This window comes from Chiloscyllium punctatum, chromosome 24 (genome assembly GCF_047496795.1).
Source record: "Chiloscyllium punctatum isolate Juve2018m chromosome 24, sChiPun1.3, whole genome shotgun sequence".
In the NCBI taxonomy this organism is placed as follows: Eukaryota; Metazoa; Chordata; class Chondrichthyes; order Orectolobiformes; family Hemiscylliidae; genus Chiloscyllium; species Chiloscyllium punctatum.
This window is the reverse complement of record NC_092762.1, coordinates 56,862,822-56,876,504: the sequence shown is the minus strand read 5'-3', so window position 1 is coordinate 56,876,504 and position 13,683 is coordinate 56,862,822. Positions and strand designations below refer to the sequence as shown.

At 38.2% G+C, this 13,683-nt stretch overlaps 1 protein-coding gene across 1 annotated transcript in view; it reads left to right on the top strand.

Moving 5' to 3' along the window:
• mydgf (myeloid-derived growth factor) overlaps positions 1 to 13,683 on the top strand; it is a 38,834-nt gene that overhangs the window by 12,045 nt on the left and 13,106 nt on the right. The window contains exon 4 of the mRNA XM_072593868.1: positions 265 to 346. Coding sequence (XP_072449969.1) covers positions 265 to 346 — 82 coding nt within the window. The remainder of the gene's footprint in view (positions 1 to 264; positions 347 to 13,683) is intronic.

Genomic DNA, 13,683 nt, shown 5'->3' with positions numbered 1-13,683 from the left:
GCTGCACATTCGTATCTATTGTCTGATTGGTAAGAGATTTTGCATCGGTGTTTATTGGACCTCAGTTTTCTGTTTCCTCTGGTTCATGACTAATGCTTATCCGTTAAGTCGAAATGAATAGGATGGGATGAAGAAAAGGATATCATGTTAAACAAAGAAACTTAATAAAATTGAGGACTAAAATGTCTATGATTGTATATCTTACAAAATAGAGTAAAATTAACTCATTTGTAATAAATGTTGACTTTTTGTTTCCTTTTGCAGACCTCAGGGAAAGTCCTACCTGTTCTTTACCCAGTTTAAGGCTGAAGTTACGAATGCTAAAATTGAATTTGCAAATGGTTTTGTAAGTAATTAAGTTTTGATTTTTTTCTTAACAAAATGGTACGAGGTTGTATATCCAGACAGTTTGTTTTAATGGGGTGAATTCTATATTTCCCACCAGTGTATTTGGGGCTCATAAAGTCAGTGTCTAATGACACCTGCAACTATGGGCAACTGTATATTGGTAATCATTTAAAAACATGCATGCACAAAATTCCAAACCTGCTATGTCATGACGTCATATGCAAAGGCTGCATTGCATGTGCAGATGGAATAGATGTGATATTGAAATGATGCTCAAGGAATGAGGCATAAGCAATGAGGATAAAGTGTGCTAATTGGGGAGGGGGGTGAGTGTCTAGGTGGCCTCTCAACCCTCCAGGTTCCATCACTCTTCAGCACCCATTTGTACTCTCAGCAGTAGTCACCACTTAATTCTGGGATTGCACAGACGACAGAGCTTCTGGTAAATCAGAAAAGTTTGCAGCTCTCCAGGGAGGGTTTTTTGTTCAGTGTGGGCTCTCACATTTGTGGTCATAAAATGGTTGCAGAGCAGCCAAGTTTCTGGTTGTGTAAGTGTGAATGTTCTTCTCAGTTGGTGGCTGGCAATCCGTTCTTGCTATTGCTCTTCCTGTCTATCCTTTCTCCCTATCTGATAAAATCCAACCTTATGGGTAGTTTAATTTTTACATCACTATTGATTAGAGCAGCTTGGGTGAGGAGTGATCAGAGTTTGACTCAGGTAAGATATGACTTTCAGGTGACTATCATGAAGCATTTTCAACAATACTTCACCATCTGTGTTAAGAAACAATATGAAATGTAAATTATCTTTATCTCAAGGTACATCACAAGCAGCAAATTCCTTTAAAATATAATAGTGTGTGTATGCAACATTTAGAACAAACTTTTATAGTAATTCAACATCTCTGATTGCTCCGGAGGAGAATTATAAAACAAAATAGGAAAAACTTGGTCAAAGAAATGAGTTTTAAGGAGTGTCTTAAAAGGATGGAATATGAAATGGAGGGATGTGGGAAGAAATTTTAGAATTTAGCGCTTCAAAGTTCCACTAGCGATGCTTCAACAGTTAAAATTGGGGGTGTTGAAGAGGCTAGAATTAGATGAGCACAGATATATCAGAGAATTATTGCTAGAGGTCGTTTGGCCACAAAAGGATTTGAAAGCAAGGGATGGGATAAAAGATTTCTTTGACAATGAGCAGACTAAGTTGATGTTCCCACTAATTCCTCATAGACCTATGACATGACCAGCAGAGCCATCCAATTATCTGTTGAAATCACCAAGTGTAGATGGAACAAAGGCTAAGCCTTACAGCAGCAGATAATTTGAGTTGGGGTGAAGTCAGGTGGTATTGAAGAAATAGGTGACCTCAGTGATATTGTGGCATGGTTGATAGCTCAAATCTAGGTCAAATATGATACTCAAGCTACACAAGTTTGGTTTAGTCTCAAATCATTGCAAGGGGGAAAAATGGAATTTGGTGTGGAGACCGATAACAATAGCTTCAGTTGTCATAATATCTGGCATCAGGAAACAAGCTATTGTAGTTGATGCTGGAGATATGATCAGGTGAAAATGGAATCAGATTTTAGTAGTTCTGTATAGTTTGAAGACATTAGGAAAACCTTGGAGGTAAATGTCAAGTACTGCAGACAGGTCATGAAAGTCAATGAGGGATCATTTTATCTATATTATAGTCTCACAGGATGTAATTTGTGACTTTGATAAGCATTGTTCTGATACTGTGGGAGGGATAGGAACCTGGAAAAGATTCAATATTTGTATGAACTTTTAATTTCTTTAATGTTGATTCTTCGTTGAATTCAAGATGAAATTAGCATTCACAGTCCAGTCTGTGTACAAATATGAAAAGTTTTAGACCTATTTCTCCTTATCAAAGAGCCAAGAGGAGATATCAGCATAGTTTATCTTTCCTGCCCCTCCACAAACACTTATGTTTATAATTGATGTTATCATTGGAAAGTTAGATTTCAGATTGAAATCCATCTTGATAGATCATATTTTGTTTTTTTTGTTGGTTTTAATGAAGTGGTCTCTCACTGAAACGTAAGTATACAATGTTGTACAGTTTGGCTTTAGCAATGAAGCAAGTTTATTACGCAGAAGAAATGAAGCTAAAATAAAATAAGTCAAACTATTTACTCTTAGTGCAAATTTTTAAAATTTGTAGCGCAGTAAAAGTATAATCCCAAAAGCGTCCCACTACAGTACTCAAACACCAGAGAATGCCCTTCTTAATCCCATGGTGGATTTGATTTAGATGTGACTTCAATTCTCACTTGTTAGAATCTGATAGCCTTTTCCTTTGATATTTTCCATAAATGAGCTGGAACTTTCTCAAATATCCCCATTTGGATTTAAAACAATCCTAGCTTGGAACTCTGCTTACTTTTAAGGTAACTAATTTTTAGCAATTCTAAACTACCTTCCTCCTTTCTCAGGTGAAACTGCTTTACACATCCAACCCAAAGAAACCCAAACGTATAAATAGAAAGCAGGAATCATGAGCAATGGAGGCCCACTGAAGATGTTACCTAGTAGGGTGACAAAACTTCTGGAAATGAACCTTCCAGCTCAGTGAGCAAACCTACATCTAGAACCTCAACCTGAGCTACAAATCTTCTCAAAACTAGCTAACATCCAGCTTTAGCCAGGTACCCGGCAGCAATGTCCCAAACTGAAACTAAGAAGTTTTATTTTTCCAAGCTGTGGATGTGCTTCTCCAAAACCCCTTTCTTTAAAAAAAAACTCCACAATCCTCTATCTGAAGGTCTAATGCATTTCACTGTTTATTCACAAACTCTCCCAATATTAACAAAATCTCATTGTTTTCGAGGCAGTTTCTTTTTTTTCTAAAATACTGTTTAGAAAAATAATCACATGGCTACAGAAATACTTATTAGTCATTACACCCCTTAAAGCAGAGACCCAAAAGTCACTAGCTTAAAATCCAAAGTGAATGATATTAAAATATATAACTGAGACACCTTGTGTCACAACACATTGGCTACAAATTGGTATACATTGTCAGTATGATATTTCTCTCTATGAATTTTATTTTACTAAAGCATTAAAAATCAACTTTTTAAAATGACTTTTGCAGTATTGTTTACCATAATAACGAGAAATGTTGTCCCACTGATTATTTACTTTGGTTTTGCCTCACACCATGGAATTTCCCAAATTATTCCAGAGTTCCTTTTGACTTATGGATGGCAATCTTTATCCCTTGTGGAGCTTCATCATCTTTTTCTTTTGGTATTCTGTCCATGAGGCTGTGAGAAGGAAAACAAAATATCAGCTTAGGAAAAGTCTTAATACATGAAACAAGTTTCTGGTTGCAGCTGTTCTGTGAGATATTATGGAAAAATAAGAGTGATACTTTTTTCCAAGTTGCCAGAAGAAAAGCCAGATAATCGTCTGTTTCTGCCATTTTTTAAAGATTTCAACAGCCGACACTGATTTTAGCATACTGGAAAGAAAGCTTCACATTGTCATTTATCAAGCTTAGCACATTTCAGAAAAGATAATTGTTTCTGTCCATGTTGTAGTTCAATTCACTTCACTGTGATGAGTAGGCAGATGGAAATATAATTTAAAAATATAATTAGTTATGTCTTCTGCTCAATTTAGTGGTTTAGTTCCAGAATTTTCAACATTCCAGTACTTGGTGAATAAAAGCTGCAACATTCTCTACATGAACATATGAATTAATTGTTACTGTGTGACATTAATCTGAAAAGGAAGGCACTAGTTTGTTGCCTCTGCTTGCTGAAATGTAATTGTAAATAAAACTGTAATCACTAATGTCAACCAGTTGCTGCAGTACTTTTATGCAATGAACGCAAGGTAGTCTAGTGGAATTGTTCCTATTCACTCAATGTTGCCATTCACATGAGTTGGAAGTTTGTGAATTCAAGGTTCCCTCTTAGACTGAACATAATCTAAGATGTCGTTTCAATATTGAATTGCAGCACTTATCCAAGGTGTCACTGTTCAAATAACCTGTTAAGCAGATACTATTTCTGACTGTTTCAGGTGAATGTGAAGGATTTTTTGATACTATTCAACCAAGCAAGGAATTTTCCCAGTGTATCCGCCAATGTTTACCTCTCAGTTGATACTTATAATTCAGTTTTTAAAAATTCATTCCTGAGGTGTGGGCATTGCCAGCTAGTTACTTTAGGTGCCCTTGAGAAGATGTAGTGTATTGCTGCCTTGAGATGCTTTAGTCAATCAGATGTAGATCAATCTACAATGCTGTTAGGGAGGGACCCAGCAACCATGAAGAAGCAGTGGTATATTTCCATGTTAGGATGATGAGTGATTTGGAGAGAAACTTTGTAGGTGGTTTTGTTCTCACATGTCTGCTGACCATGTCATTATGTTTGTTTTTTGAAAGATACTGTCTAAGAAGTTTCAGCAAATTTCTGCAATGCATCTTGTAAATGGTGTACACAGCTACTACTGAGCATTGGTGATAGTGAGAGTGAATGTTTGTGGATGTGGTGCCATAGTCTGCTGATTTGACAGGGTTTTTTCCTTATCCATTCGTGAGATAAAGGTGCCACTGGCTAGGTAGCATTTATCGACCATTCCTAATCGCCCAAAGGGCAGTTATGGGTCAGCCACGTTGTAGTGGGTCTGGAGTCAATGTAGGCCAGACCAGGTAAGGATGGCAGTTTCCTTCCGTAAAGGACATTAGAGAACCAGTTGGTATCAAGCTTCTTGGGGAAGTGGCAGATAGAGTTTAATTCAGATAAATGTGAGGTGCTGCATTTTGGGAAAGCAAATTTTAGCAGGACTTATACACTTAATGGTAAGGTTCTGGGGAGTGTTGCTGAACAGAGGGACTTTGGAGTATAGGTTCATAGCTCCTTGAAAGTGGAGTTGCAGGTAGATAGGATAGTGAAGAAGGTGTTTGGTATGCTTTCCTCTATTGGTCAGAGTATTGAGTACAGGGGTTGGGAGGTCATGTTGCGGCTGTACAAGACATTGGTTAGGCCACTTTTGGAATATTATGTGAAAATCTGATCTTCCTATTGGAAAAATGTTGTGAAATTTGAAAGGATTCAAAAAAGATTTTCAAGGATATTGCCAGGGTTGGAGGATTTGAGCTATAGAGAGAGGTTGAATAGTTTGGGGTTCTTTTTCCTGGAGCATCGGAGGCTGAGGGGTGACCTTACGGAGGTTTTTTAAATAATGAGGGGCATGGATGGGATAAATAGACAAAGTCTCTTCCCTGGGTTGGGGGAGTCCAGAACTAGAGGGCATAGGTTTAGGGTGAGAGGAGAATGATATAAAAGAGACCTAAGGGGCAACCTTTTCATGCAGTGGATGGTACGTGTATGGAATGAGCTGCCTGGGGAAGTGGTGTAGGCTGGTACAATTGCAACATTTAAAAGGCATTTGGATGGGTACATGACTAGGAAGGGTATATGAATATGGGCCCGGTGTTGGCAGGTGGGACTGGATTGGGTTGGGACGAGTTGGACTGAAGGGCTTTTTCCCGTGCTGGACATCTCTATGACTCTATGATTGAGTGCTTTTGTAGCTGTACTCATTCAGGCAAGCGGGGAGTATTCCATTATACTCCTAACTTGTGCCTTGCAGATGGTGGACAGGAGGTGAGTCACTTGCTACAGGACCCCAACTTCTGACCTGCTCCTGTAGCCATGGTATAAGTGGTTAGTCCATTTCAGTTTCTGGTTAATGGTAATCTCCAGGATTTTTTTTAATGTTGAAGATGGTCATTGCGTTGCATTGCTTGACACTTGTATGGCTGTGAATATTACTTGCCACTGATAGCCCAAACTTGGATATTGTTCATATCTTTCTGCATTTGGACATGGACTGTTTCAGTATCTTGGAGTCATGAATGGTGCAGAACATTTCCACCACTGACCTTTCAATGGAGGAAAGGGCACTGAAGCAGCTGAAGGTGACTGGGTGTAAAACACTATTCTGAGGAACTCCTGCAGAAATGTCCTGGAACTGAGATGACTGGCCTCTAACAATCTCAACTGCTTCCTTTGTACCAAGTATGATTTCATTCGGTAAAGGATTTTCCCCTGATTTCCACTGACTTTAGTTTTGCTAGGGCTACTTGATGCCTCTCTCTGTCAAATGCAGCTTGGATATCAAGGAGTGTCACTCTCACTCACCTTTGGAATTCAGCCCTTTTGTCTATATTTGAACTGAGACTCTGAGAGTTCAGGAGCTGAATGTTTGGGTTCTGCTACAGTCAGAGCTTTGATGAGCAGGTTATTCTTAAACAAGTGCTGCCTGATAGCACTGTTGATGACATCTTCCATCACTTTATTAATTTTTTGTAAGTACACTGAGGTAGTAATTTACTGGTTTGGATTTGTTGTGCTTCTTGTATACAGGGCAACCTGGGTAATTTTCCATATTGTTGGATAGATGTCAGTGTTTCAGCTGTACTGAAACAACCTGGCTAGAAAGCCAGCAGGTTCTGGAGCACACATCGTTAGAACTATTGCTGCAATGTTATCAGAGCATGTAACCTTTGCACTATCCAACCTCAGATTGTTTCTTGATATCGTGTGGAATGAATCAAAGCTAAAGACTGGTATCTGGAGGAAACCGACATGGATTATCCACTATGTACTTCTGCTGTAGAGCCACTTCCTTTTGAATTGTTTAATTATTAGCAAGTTTTGAGAAGATTTGTTTAATTGTCCACTAGCCTTCATGATTGAATGTGGAATGACTGCACGGATTTGATATGATCTGTTGATTGTGAAATTGCTTAGCTCTGTCTGCCTCTTGCTGCTTATGCTGTTTGGCATGCAAGTAATTCAGCTTGGTACCTCATTTTTAGGTGTGCTTGGTGCTGCTCCTGGCATTCCCTCCTGCACTCTTCATTGAACCAGGATGCTCAGGGGAAAGTGGATGATTTGCTGGGCTTTAAGATTTCAGGTTATGTTGGAGTACAATTCTGCTGCTGCTAATGGCCCACATTGCCTCATAGCTGCTGAGTTCTGGGTTGCTAGATCTCTTGGAAGTTTATCTTTTTGCATGGTGGAAGTGCCGTACAAAATGATGGAGGGTATTCTCAGTTCACTTTGCCACGACCTCTGCTAGGTCCTGATGGTCGGACAGGATCAACTCAGAGATCGTGATGGTTTTGTCTGAGACATGTAAGTAAATTGTAATTCCATGAGTATGATTGTCAAGCTGTTGCTTGACTAATCTGAGACGGCTATCCCAATTCTGGGACTAGCCCCTAGATGCTGAGGAGAACTTTACACCATCAACTGGGCTGAGTTTGCCATTGTCGTTTTCTGTTTGTTATTCGATGCTGGATGGTCCATCTAGTTTCATCCCTAAGATATTGTTAAAACAGTTCAAGCTTGTTTGTTTTATTATTGCCTCTGTGGGACCTTGCAGTGCATAACTTGGCTGCCATGTTACATTACATTAATGATTACGCTTCAGAAGTGCTTCATTGGTTCTAAAGTGCTTTATAATTTCAGGCCATGGAGGGTATTACAAAAAGATACAAATCCTTTCCTCTTCCACCACCACCACCTCCATTTTTGCCTGAAATAACTTGCTGTGTTCATTTTAACAACTATCTATTTTGTCTTTGGAAGAAATCCTGTTGATAACTTCTAATAGTGTAATTTAGAATAGTGCAAACCACAATTGAAGTGGCACTTGAATGTGTCATCATTCATTTATATTATGTGGAAAATGTAAGTATCAGCATTTTGTCATGGTTAAAATATTTACTGGTGTAAACTGTTGTGGAGTTGCAGCTTCATTAAATATCACTGGCAAAAGGATTTTTTTATCAGATGTTCTTCCTTTTCTGAAAAAGGTTGTACAAGAGTTTTAAGTTAGTGGAAGGATGCATGAATAACAAAAAAATGTCTTTGATGTGGTAGAGGGCAGGAGAGATTAAATATTAAAATATTTCATGATGCAAAAGCTGAAGAGATTGGCAATGGGTACGATAAAGAAACAAAGTTTGTGCATGTATGAAACCAGAATATTCATGTAGAAAACACCTGACTCCGCTATGATGGGATTACGAAAACATACCACAAAATGACCTGTGGAGATCGGAGAGGTGTAAACGAATATTTCTTACCTGTTTTCACTCGAAAAAAGGAGAATATTGTCGAGGAGAAGACTGAATACGGGTTATTAGACTAGAAAGGATCGGAGTTAGTTACGAACAGGTGTTATCACTTCTAGAAGGAGTGAAAGTAGACAAGTCCCCTGGGCCAGATGGGATAAATCCGAGGATTCTCTGGGAAGCTAGGGAGGAGATGGCAGAGTCCTTGGCCTTGATCTTTGAGTTGTCATTGCCTGCAGGTTTAGTACTAGAGGACTAGAGGATTGCAAATGTTGCCCCCCTTGTTCAAGAAGGACAGTAGCGATGACCCAGGTTATTATAGACCAGTGAGCCATATGTCTGTTGTAGGAAAAGTTTTAGAAAGGATTATAAAAGATAGGATTTACAATCATCTAGCAAGCAACAATTTGATTGGAGATAGTCAACATGGTTACGTCAAGAGCAGGTCATGTCTCACAAACCTCATTGAGTTTTTTTGAGAAGGTGACCATGCATATGGATAAGGGTAGGGCAGTTGAAGTGGTGTACATGGACTTCAGTAAAGCCTTTGATAAGGTTCCACATGGTAGGCTATTGGAGAAGATGCAGAGGCTTCGAATTGAGGGTGATTTAGCAGTTTGGATTAGAAACTGGCTTTTTGTAAGAAGGCAGCAAGTGGTGGTTGATGGAAAATATTCAGCCTGGAGTCTGATTACAAGTGGTGTGCCACAGTATCTGTTTTGGGACTACTGCTGTTTGTCATTTTTATAAATGACTTGGACGCAGGTATAGGTGGGTGGATTAGTAAGGTTGCAGATGACACTAAAGTCGGTGGAGTGGTGGGCAGTGTGGAAGAATGTTGCAGATTGCAGGGGGACTTTGATAAACTGCAGATTGGGCTGAGAGGTGGCAAATGGAATTCAATGCAGACAAATGTGAGGTGATTCACTTTGGGAATAATACCAGGAAGGCACAGTACTGGGTCAATGGAAAGATTCTTGGTAGTAGTGTGGATATGCAGAGAGATCTTGGAGTCCATGTACATAGATCCCTGAAAGTTGCCACCCAGATTGACATAGGTTTTATTGGTAGAGGGATTGAGTTCTGGAGCCATGATGTCATGCTACAAATGTACAAAATGCTAGTGCGGCCTCACTTGGAATATTGTGTACAGTTCTGAGTGCCTCATTTCAGGAAAGATGAGGAAGCACTGGAAAAGGTGCAGGGGAGATTTGCAGGATGTTGCCTGGTTTGGAGGGAAGGTCTTATGACGAAAGGCTGAGGGACTTGGGTCTGTTCTCATTGGAGAAAAGAAGACTAAGAAGGGCTTTGATAGAAGCATACAAGATGATTAGAGGATTAAATAGGATGGTCAGTGAGAATCTTTTTCCTCAGATGATGATGTCGGCTTGTACGAGGGGGCATGGCTGCAAATTGAGGGGTGATAGATTTAAGACAGATGTCAGAGGCAAGTTCTTTACTCAGAGTGGTAAGGGTGTGGCTTGCCTTGCCTGCCAAAGTAGTTAACTCAGCCACTTTAGGGGCATTCAAACAGGCAGTGGATAAGCATATGGATGATGATGATGGGATAGTGTAGGGGGATAGGCTTAGATTAGTTCACAGGACAATGCAACATTGAGGGCTAGTGGGCCTGTTCTGTGCTGTATTGTTCTATGACCCCAATAAAAGAGCCCTCATCCCCTTTCACTGACTCAGCTCATCCTGACCTGGAACATTAACTCTGTTTCTCTCCACAGATGCCCGCTGAGCAATCTGAAATTTGTTTTTTGCTTTTATTTCAGATTTTCAGCATCCATGTTATTTTCCTTTTTGTTAACATGCGTATCGATAGTTTTGAGAATGGGCTAACCAATTGTAGAGAATGCTGCAGTGGAGTGTGATGCTCTTTCCAGGCGTATTATTTTTAAATAATACTCACCTCCTACTTTTATTGAAAAGATGACTACTTCCTGAATGCTGTCATACTGAGATGTGCAAATTCATTGCAGTGAGAAATTTCTTACCCATACTCCTTGTTGATAGAGGTAGAAATATAATGTGTTAATAAATGTTTCTAGTTTCTATATTTCAGACTGCTCAGATCATCTTCTAACTGGTTTGCTACAAAAAGTGTTTTTTTGCACCATTATGTTTACTTTTATTGAGTAACTGAAATGAGGAATTGGATAATTTATCATAGAACCCTAACATTGTGATCCACAACAGGATGCAGTGGCTAAATGATCTGCAGTTTGGATTATAGGAGAGTTGTATGAGGAAGGATAAATTAAGGGAAGCAAGTTGTTACATAGTTAAAGTCTTGGAAGAAATTAGACTAAGCAGTGATGTGAACATTCTGATCCCAGCATTGAAAATGTACAATGAGGAGGTGAGTAAAGAGCATTGGATCAGGTAAATAAAGTATGTTTCGGAAATAATCACCTCAGTAGCATTGGCAAAGTAGAAGGAAGAGTTACAAGTATGCTTGGTGTACTGAAAACTTGGATAATGTGTGCATTTACTCAGAATAATTTATATTGGAGTTATCTGCAACTACTGGGTTAATACAACCAAAGCATCTTGAAAAATGTTGTTCTGTGATTAGGAGAATAGGTGTAGATTCAAATTCTTCAAAATTAGTATTACTGAGTCATCAGTAGTGAAACAGCACCTGTGTGTTTCAGGATGATTGATTCTGTGGAGCAAGCTTCATGATGTTTCACCTTAAAAGATCACTAAACCAATGAGTTAGTGTTCATACGATGTGAACAGTAGTTAACAGTGTGTTGAAAACAGAGTCAGACATGGTACAAGTAAAGTGTTGTGTGGCCTGACATGCTGATCTTGGGTTACTTTTCCATCATTGCAAAAAGTCTATATTAATTGGCAGCAATGTATTGATTCCTTTTATTGAGTGAAAGTATTCTATAATCACTATAAAGTAGATATCCTCAGCATTATGAGTGTTCTAATGAAACTAACTCAACCTATAGAGGAAGAAGTGCAAAGGTAAATTAATGTTTCTTGGCTCTTCATTGTTCTAAAGCAGGTACCAGTCTTGGAGGTAGTTACCAAATAATAGCACATTTTTAATGATAGTAATCTAGAAAGCAAATAAAATACTGAAAGAAATAAAATGAAAATTTGCATATCGAAATGTAAAGTTGCCATAGTTCTACCAGACCATTGGGCTGCTCTCATTAGAGAGACACAACTGTTGGTCGTTTAACCTGAGGGTCACCATGCCTCAAGTGAGGATTAAAGGAAAGCCCTTCGTGGTACCCTCAGGTGTTACTGTCAGTATTCTAACAACATACCATTGAAATCCTAGTTTTAACTTGTGAGTAATATACATGACAGTTGACACATTAGTGATGATAAGAATTTTCATATCTGACTGCATTTACTTTTCCGGCTTTTGGATGGTACTTTCAAGTCAATTTATAATTTGGAAAATGTTTCATCCTGTTTGGCATGTGTTCTGGTGGGGCAGTCTGTATTTATACAAAGTGAGTTACATTTCTGATTTTACAAAATATAGACAAATTTATGCATATTTATCAATGGGAGCATAGAATACGATTGTGCATTGTACATTTTTGTAATGCGAAATGTACACATGAATAATGTTGCTACACAGTAGGATGGATTTCAAACCAGAAGCCACCAGTTTGAAAGCATAATTGCTGGTAGAACATGTAGAATGAGCAGTCCTAACTTTTGCATTTTACTGAAAATTACTTTTTGATCAAAAGATATGACGTCTGGGTACAAGTAGTGTGGGATCTTTACTTAACAATTACATTGCAATTTTAGTTTTTAACAAAGACTTTATTAAACTGTTGATTCTATGCAGGGTTTATTTTGGTTATTAGTTCTAGAATTTTGTGCTTGCACTTAGAATAAAGCTGGAGTGGAGCTAAACCAGCTCCATGACATGCTTTTACACCAAATGCCAAAATAGATCAGGTTGATAATTGTGATACATAGTTATATATGAATTTTTGTGCTAATGTTAAAACTGCTATGTAACTGGACTGTTTGCTCTAGGATTAATCTTATTTGGCCACTTAAAGTTGATTTGTAGATTTTTTTTCATATGATGCAAAAGCTTTATATGCTTTATAGATTAGCTGCATCCATTTTCCCATTCAGTAATTGGTTTATGAGAAATTATAGTGTCTGCTGAATTGTGATGACAATGCAAATAAGACCAGTTATTATAATTTATATAGATAATTATTAAAATACAATAAGGTTTAAATAATAAAGGATTGCATGATTATGAAAGTTTCAATGTGCAAATTATTACTGTATGTTGCAAAATTCAACTGCTCTTACAGAATAAGAATGAAAAGTACTATATTCTTGCATCTTGTATTAAAATTCATAAGTTGTCATATTGAGTTTCTGAATTCCCAACTCACCTCTCAGCTCCTGTAGCTCTCACTGAGGAGATGTGACAATTTTCCAGTCTTGAAATGGGATTTAGATGTGGAGAAACTTTGAGAACTTCTGCTCTAAAGCTTCCATCTGAATGAAGTTGCCAGTTATAACTTTTTTACGAGCTGGCAGCTGAAAATTTTAACTTCATGTAGGATCTTTGCACTAGCAAACAACTTATTCGTTGTAGTTCTGCATCTTAAAGTAAAGCCCATAGGTTACACATTGGTAGCTGCATTTGCTGCCCATAAAGTGGTCTCCTTTATAATGACAAGACTAAGTAACCATTATATAGAACATTTCGGTTTTATTCATAGGAATGACCCTGACTCCAAGTTACTTGCTATTTCAATAAACAACCTTGCTGTCATACAAATATTTCTGCCCTGGGCCTGCTGCAATATTCCAGTAAAACACAGCACAACTTTAAGGAACAACACTTCACTTTCCATGTGATGTTCTACAGCTTTAAGGTCTCGACATTGAATTAAATGAAACTGACTACTTTATGGATGTCCTTTTATTTCTCTTACATTCTCTCCCTCCATGCCATGTCTATCTACCTTGTCTACTTTGCACTTTGCACAGACTAATTCTCTTTTATTCACATTAATTGATGCCCTGTTTAGATTTCTAATTTTCTTTCTCCACTATTAATAACCCTTTTTGCATTGGGCCTCTGTACTGTCTGTTCTCTTAGTCCTCTGTCTCTGTCAAAAATACAAAAATGCACCTATTTTCCATCACCTTTTAGTTATGAAAAAGAGTCATACCAGACTCAACAT